This window comes from Lipophrys pholis (assembly GCF_963383615.2).
Source record: "Lipophrys pholis genome assembly, chromosome: 21".
Classification (NCBI taxonomy): Eukaryota; Metazoa; Chordata; class Actinopteri; order Blenniiformes; family Blenniidae; genus Lipophrys; species Lipophrys pholis.
The window spans coordinates 4,569,849-4,578,418 of NC_137649.1; the positions used below are offsets into that span (position 1 = coordinate 4,569,849).

The window sequence follows — 8,570 nt, forward strand, 5'->3', positions numbered from 1 at the left end:
GAAAACATTGTGTCAACAGGGACTCATCTGTCTTTCTGCATGTCCTTTTTGGGTCCAGTTGGTAAATACCAAGTCATTATTTATTGTTAACTATTCCTCGTGCTAATTACTTGACTCAACGTACCACCTTGTGGCACAAATGTGCACTGCAAGACTAAACAATATTGGGAAAGTTGGTGAACTGGTTGATTTTCGGAGGTTTACCAGCAGAACATCACAAAACTGCTGATTTCAGAAAGCAAATATCACATATTGTACCCTTCATCCTCAGTGATCTGGTGAACATGAACAGGTGAGTCACGTTGAAATAGTTTCTTCTAATAATAAAAGTCTAATGTGTAAATTTAAAGTTTTTAAAATCTCGCACATTTAAGCCTAAACAGTTTATTGCACTGGGAGCAGCTTTGAACACTTTTTTTAAAAAGTCAGAAATATTGCCTGAACGAACTTTTAAAGGTGTGACACTGACAAACTTTTCTCTTTGGGGAAAAGAAGTTAAAACCTTGGCTTCTGCTCTTCTTTCAGCTGTGCGCCACAAAGTGGAGTTTTGGGTCCCGGGGGGGGGGGGGGGGGGGGGGGGGACTTTATAAAAAGGAACAGAATATTCCCACTGTGCTTCAGATAATCCGCCATGAAACCAGCAGCACACAGAGATGAGAGAGAGATGAAATGCTGCAAACCCCCCGGTTTATTTCATGTTTCTGCTTTCGCAGATTAAAGCAACGACGTGTCAATGTGAGAGTTTAAATGTCAGGATTTGACCAATGTCCCTCCATCTCTCTATGGTTCTTTAAAACGACGCGCGGGGATCCAAGTTATTTCACGTGCACGTGTGTCTCTTAGTGTAATAAAGAGTGTGAAGCGATGTCCTGCAATGGGTTTTTTTTTTAATTAGATGACGTCTCTTTCAAGTGAGTTAATAATGCAGGACGAGGATCCCAGAGGATACTGCACAAGTAGAAAGGATTACAAGAATTCAAACACGCGAGGGGGTTAAAATAATGTGGGGAGTGGGTTTGTATTCTGTATCAGTGGCTTCATCAGCTGCTGCGCAAACACGACGACTCTTCATCTGCTGCTTCACTTGATCCCAAACACAAACACGACAATCGCTTGAAATTCAACTGTTTCTCAGGGGAGTTTGCTGCTGCGGTAGTTCCTTCACTCCGAGGGCACAAACTACAGTAAGGACACGGTATCTCCTTAAAAACAAAGGGCGCGATTTAGTTTATTGTTTATTTTGGCGGGTTTATGAAAAGCTTGATTATCTTTTAAAACAAATTTTACCAGGCTTTTTATTTCTTATTTTAATCTGAATAGTTTTTTGGGGTTTTCTTTGTGTGAATAAATGCTTGAATGCTTCAATGGATATAAACATAAAGAAAACAAAAACACAAGTTTTTATACTTTGACTTTCAATATTTAAAAAAACACATTTTCAGAATAGTGATAAAATTTTAAAATAATAAAAACTATTATATTATTAATAATAATAAATTACATTTATTCGATTTAAATGTTAATTAATTGTATTTTTACAAAATGTATGTGCATTTTTTTGTTTATTATTCAAATGTATAAATGTAAACTTATTTTATTTCTCATATTTGGCACCAAATAATTTAAATCACTATGAATGCTGTGATTATTTATGTTTCTTCTCATTTTGGGGGGAATAATTTGCGTTTTTTGTTTCTTTTGTGACACAGGATACGAATCAGTGGCTGTTAAATGGAAATGTGCCGCTTCTTTTCTTTGTAATCCTCCGTCATTAAACATGATTCATCTCCTCACTGAAGCTCCGATGTGTCTCTTAATGTGTTTTTTTTTTACAGCCTGGACCACTTGACTCTCCGGACCCGCCTCCATCCTATTTAACGGACTGTTAAAAGGCTCTCTCTCTCTCTCTCTCTCTCTCTCTCTCTCTCTCTCTCTCTCTCTCTCTCTCTCTCTCTCTCTTTCTCTCTCTGGATGTCTTCCTTCACGTATTTTTCATGTGGTTAAAGTCTCCGGTCGGCGGCTCCGTGCGCGCAGCTCCGGGCTCCCCCGCTCCTCCTCTGACGGCCTTCATGGACCCGAACCCTCCGCTACCTGCTCCCATCTAACGGCCCCGCACCCCCGCACCGTCCCCGGGACACAAACCTGGCTGCTCGTCCCTCTTCCTCCTCCCGTGTGGCTCCTGTCGCGTCTTGCGGCGCGTCATGTCGTTTGGCACCGGCGCAAAAACGGGATTCTCCGTGCGGGACATCCTGGACCTCCCAGACCCGGTGTGCGGGAGAAGCGGGTCCGGGACCGAAGAAACCGAGGAGGACGACACCGAGGAGGCCTCGGCGGAGGTTTCGGACCCTGAGGGAGCGCAAAAACTGGGATTTAGCGGCAGAAGTTTGTGCGAGCGCGGCGGCGGCGGAAGTCTGGCCCGGTGGAGCCGCGGATCCGGCAGTCTGCATTTTTCACGTGAGAGACGCTTAAAATATTTTTAAATAATATATTTGTTTATTTATCTTTGCTTTACAACTTGTGTCTGACTGCAGAATGATTCATGGCAACACGTTCATGTGTCCTGGCCTTTTTATTGCACCATCAGTTGTTTTTTCACACATTTATCTTCCAACAACCAGGAAATGGTCTAATGATGGATTTTTCTTATAGAACAAATTGACGTTACTTTGTTTTGCCTGAAAGGTCAATTGATATTAAGACGCACACTGGATGGAATAGATGTATTTTATTCATCCAGTTCAGCATGACGCGTCTTTGCAGGGAATCCATCTAAACAAGGGAATATTTTTAAATAAAGTTTGTCACATAAAAGAAATAATTTCAGTTTCATTCAAAAATATGACTTGTAAATGGAGTTTAGTGTGTTTGCGATTACTTATCTGCCCTGGGGGTAATTTGATTACTTGTTATTTCACCTTGCAGTACAGGATCTGCCCTTCCAGGCCCGTTTGGATGTCAAATCCCCGGAGCTGTCCATGGATGAGTCTCCGGACGCAGAGAGGAACGCGTCGTGCGGGGACGGCGGCGCGGCGCAGAAGAGCGGCGGCGGCGGCCGGAAGCGGCGCGTGCTGTTCTCCAAGGCGCAGACCTTCGAGCTGGAGCGCCGCTTCCGGCAGCAGCGCTACCTGTCCGCACCGGAGAGGGAGCACCTGGCCGGGATGATCCGCCTCACCCCGAACCAGGTGAAGATCTGGTTCCAGAACCACCGCTACAAGATGAAGCGCGCGCGCGCGGAGCGCAGCCTGGACGCGCTGCAGCTGCTGCCCGCGCGCCGCCTCGCCATCCCGGCGGTGCTGGTTCGGGACGGGAAGCCGTGCGGCGAGCGGATCAAGGCGCACGACCTGGAGGCGACGCTGCGCTCCGGCCTGGGCCTGTCGCTGTGCGCCTACTCCCCGCTGCTGCACGCGGCCTACGGGCCGGAGCACCGCGGCCTGCCGCAGCCGCACCCCGGCGTCCAGCAGCTGGCGCACATGTACCACTGGAGCTGGTGAACCTGGACGCTGCACCTTTGGACTTGATGGGGAAAAAGGGATTTCAGCCTTTTAAAAAAAAATACATACACACAAAAAAATAGATCTGCCTGGAGGTTTAATCAAACTCCATCAAACATAAAGAAATCCCAGCATTTCTTAAACGTCATTGAATTAACTTTATTAAACTTTCTCCTCCTGCTACACTTCATACAACCTGCTTCTGTGACACGTGGTGAAAAAGTATGTTTACACACACTAAACCTAATCTAAGACTACTTCTACCCTTTAGTGTACTCCATAACGTGTACACTACAAAATGATCCTAAAATGACATCTACATGCACCAAACTACAAAACTATTGTAAAACTATCATTTGAAACGATATATATACTAGTCTAAACAACAAGATTATCTTAAAACTAGTATAAAATGACATTTACACTAATGTAAACTATAATACTATCCTAAAACTGTAGTTTGAAATGTCATCTACAGTTTAAAACTCTTAAAATTAGTTTAGAAATGACACCTACATGCGCCAAACTACAAAACTATTGTAAAACTATCATCTGAAAGAATATCTATGAAAGTCTAGACCACAAAACGTGCCTAAAACTAGTATAAAATTAAATTTACTCTAGTCCAAAGTACAAAATTATCCTAAAATGACTAATGACTAATCTACATGCTCCAAACTACAAAACTTTTACAAGAGCCTAAACTGCAAAACTCTCCAAAATGACAGCTATAACAAATCAAATTGACAAAATTAGTAAAGTAAAAATAAGATCAAAACTAGACTAAATAGAATGAAATTCGTTTTAAAAAAACAAAACAAGTCTGAAACCCAGTTCAAATGTATCCGGGAACCAGTGTGAAACTAATCTAAATCAGCCAAAAACGGTCGCAAAACGAGATTAACGTTTAATCCCAAACTGAGCAAAACTTGTCAAAAAAGTACATTTGTTAAGAAAGCAGTCCAGAAGCAGTTCAGCTTCACCTGAAATTAATCTGAAAATCTAAACTTTCTAAACATGAAATGAGGACGAAAAATCTGATTTCTGATTTGAATTTGTCACATTTATTCTGTTTCCCAGACGTTTTAATCCGCTCATTCAGACGCGCAACACGTCTAAAACTAGACTTTTTCTTGTTGAATATACAAAACTCATTAAAACAGAAGAATAAGATGAAACCAAAATGTTTCGCTGTATTTTTTTTTTTCTTTTGTGACTTTTGTTGTTGTTGTTGTTTACCTGTGTTTGCTGCAGAAACGTCACTTTGACAGTGTGTTTTATAAATCTATTTATAATGTTGACTGGTGAGTTGCTTTGTAATAAACTGGATATTTATGATGAGAAATAAACATTGGAGCAGTGCGAGTGATTCCATTCAAGCCTCCAGATCATGAAAATCACTTTGTGATCAAAAATAAAATGGTTTTCAATGATTTCTTTAAATATTTATGCAAATTCTAATTTAATTGATAAACATTTAGAGGGATTTACGTAGTTATTTATGTCAATAAATACAACTCTATATCAATTTAGATTTAAAGTTTTGAACTAATTGGTCTAAAGACATTTCTTTCTTCCATTGCCTGCAAATATGATAAAATTTGTCTGGTATTTTATTGGAAGTTATATTAATTATATTATAAAAACAAAAAGGATCAGCTTATTCAGTGACTGAGAAAATTGCTTGAAATCTAAATTTGGTAAAAAAAATGTAGAATTAACAAATAAAAAATGAATATGCATTCTTAAAAATGATTTACATAATGTATATTTTACCTCATATAATATATATCTGAAAATGTCAAACTTTAATACATTTCAGATTTTATTAATTGGTAATAAAAGTGTATTTTTATGAAATGAAATGCTTGTTTAAACACATAACTTCATCTTAATTCAACAAAGTTGCTGTTTAAATGATGTAATTAAGTTAATACAAGATGCTATTGCTATTTAGATGAATGTACCTTTTTTGCTATAAGAGGAGAAAAAAGGAAGAATAAAGTCAGATTGGATTAGATTATTGGTCAAATATTTAAAAGACACATCGATAATATTACATTTTTTTACACATTACATAAAAAAAAGAAGAAAAGAAAGGCTCTCAATTTTTTGCTGGAAAAGCACTGAAATAAAAACATCATTTCCAGGATGTAAACACAGTTTAATGATGTTTCTTTCTTTCAACAATCATAAATATCAGAGCAGTCCGAGGCAGCGTTTCCCAAACCGGGGATTAGGACCCCCCAAGGAGCCGCCAGATAAATGTGATGGACACAAGATGATTAAAAGAACAGACCAAAGAAAAAAACATGGACTTTTTTCCCCCCATTTGTCTGTTGATCTCAGAGCAGAAACGAACCGATCTGCACCGAATAACAACTGTCAGATGATAAAATGAGACTGTTGTGTGCTGGTGGTTGTTAAAGAGCAATTTAAAGCTTTGAGATGAATCAGCTGTGCAGAGAATGTGAAGCTCCAGACCTCCGGAGGCTTTTCAGACGACGTCATGTTGGAAATGAACTTTTTCAGACATACGACCAGAATATGAGCCAATTAGAAAATATCTTTAATGTCAGGCTTGTGTTTGATCTCGAAGGAGCGATTCAAGATTCATTATTGCCTTAATTCTTGAATATTTTCTGACCAGTCGTCTATCAGATGAAGAGATGGAAACCACACTGATCAGTCTGAAAACCTCCAAAACCTCCAAAACCTCCAAAACCACATTTACAGCTGCTTCATTCACTCTGAGACAGAAGTCCAGTAAAATGACTCAACAGAACAGAAAACAGCCCAAAACGAGCCCATCGGTCATAATAACCCCAGAACTGGTCCAAAGCTAATATGAAATCAAGTTAAAAACCCGTCCAAATCTAATCCACTATCCTAAAACTATACAATAAAGTTATTACAGCCTTGCCTACAAAACTAGACTCATTAATTTAAAAATAAAATCCAAAATTAGCCTATAATGAAAATATAGTCAGTCAATAAATAACGGCACAAAACTCTGGTAAAACTGGTCCAACATGACGTCTAAACTAACAAACTATCCTAAATAAGGCTTAAAATGATGTCTTCAAAAGCTAAAAAACATCCTAAAACTCATGGAAAATGACATTTGCACGATAGTCTAAACAAGAAAATCATCCTATAAAGTGTTTAAATGACATCTACACTAGTTTAAACTACGAAAACATCTTAAAACTAATCTGAATCTACAAACTACAAAAATATTGTAAAACTAATCACCTGAAACATTAAAGCCAACAAAACTCTCCTAAACTACAACAGTCGCATTGACAACATTAGTCTGCCGTGGAAAAATAAACTAGAATGAATAGAATGAAATGAATCTACCAAGTCTGAAACCCAGTTCAAATGTATCTCTAAACCAGTGTGAATGAAACTAATCTAAAACAGACAAAAATACTGTGAGACAAGATTAACGTTTAATCCCAAACCTGGTCAAAAAGTACATTTGTTAAGAAAGCAGTCCAGACGCATCCAGAAACCAAGACGGTTCAACTTGAACTCCACTGGAATTAATCCAAACTTTCTACATGAAACCAGGATGAAAACCAGATTAAAATCTAATTGAGATTTTGGTGGAAAGACAAAAACCCTGAAACTGAATAAATAATGACCGAAAAACTAAGGTGATGCTTCATCTGAAAGTATTTTAAAACCAGTTTAAGATTGATGGATTGATTGATTGATTGATTGATTGATTGATTGATTGATTGATTGATTGATTGATTGATTGATTGATTGATTGATTGATTGATCACATAAAAAAACAGAATTCATATGAAAAATAAAGTTTTCTTTGGATCCTGTCACACATGCATCGTTTTTGCATTTCGGTTTCAGAAAAGTTTCCCGTTTACACAGTAACGTTTTGAAAATGATGTCCGTTTCCATGGAAACAGTAGAAACACTGAAAACAATGTAGTTTTCATGAAGGGCCACTAGTGGGTGCTGTGATTTGTTTTTGTAATGAAACCACCCACCCACACACACACACACACACACACACACACACACACACACACACACACACACACACACACACACACACACACACACACACACACACACACACACATTCCAGTGGACAGACGACCTTTTTCAGTAGTAATTGTTCTGTAAGTGTAATAATTTTTATCAGATCTTCTCGGCGCCACAACAAAGAAAAACTTCAAACTTTAAATCAAAGTTTATCATAGCTCTATTTTACTGGTCCAGAGCTCTCAAGTTGAAATTGGACTGTATGTGTTTGACACCGCTGGTTTAGAGGTGCAGCGATCGGAAGATAAAATGCATAATCCAATAATAGATTTCATTATTTCTAATAAAAATAACACAAAATACAGCAGAGTTTCCTCTGAATTGTTCACTTTCTCTGCACAAAGTGGAATCAAAGTACCTTTAGTTGACTTATTCCACCTTCCTTAATCTTTTTAAAAATTGTTTCAATCTGCTCCGTTTTCTGAACCATTACGAGGCGTGTTGCTTTTAATCTCCTGAAAAAAATAGAAAAAAGAAGTAAAACCCTCGTGAATTGAATACGAAACTGAATGAACACGTGTGAGTAACTGGTGTTAAAACAATCCTGACCAAGAAAACCTGCATGAGCATGCATGTTAAGAGTTCCATTTTTCGCAGATAAATAATCCAGCTTCGATAATCTGGGGGGGGGGGGGGGGGGGATTTGCAGTGGATAAACACAGTTTAAGTTTGTTTTAAAGATGTAAATGATCCATTTGAAGCATGAAAACATTGTGAAAAGTGTCTCAGCTATCTCCTCTCCTCCAGTTTGAGCTTCTTTTTTTCTTTTCTTAAGCCGGAGCATCTTTGTTTTGACGGGATTATGCCTCCAGACGACTTCATTCAGGGCAAGAAAAAGCGGCGTTTTAGTGTGTGGCCACAAAGAGGACAAAGACCCCCCCCCCCCCCCCCCCGCCTGCGGGTGTGTGTGTGTGTGTGTGTGTGTGTGTGGGGGGGGGGGGGGGGGGGGGGGGTCAAAGGTGAGCTCATCTCAGAGGGGTGATGTCATGTTGGAGCTTTGAGACA

General features: G+C 39.1%; 1 protein-coding gene across 1 annotated transcript; it reads left to right on the plus strand.

Annotated features, from left to right (window-relative positions):
* Positions 1-2,201: 2,201 nt before the first annotated feature.
* nkx2.2b (NK2 homeobox 2b) lies at positions 2,202-3,491 on the plus strand (the record flags this gene model as incomplete). Its single annotated transcript, XM_080491393.1, has 2 exons — positions 2,202-2,454; positions 2,923-3,491. The coding sequence occupies 2 exons, from the start codon at positions 2,202-2,204 to the stop codon at positions 3,489-3,491; spliced, it is 822 nt and encodes a 273-aa protein (XP_080347519.1).
* Between the last annotated feature and the right edge of the window lie 5,079 nt (positions 3,492-8,570).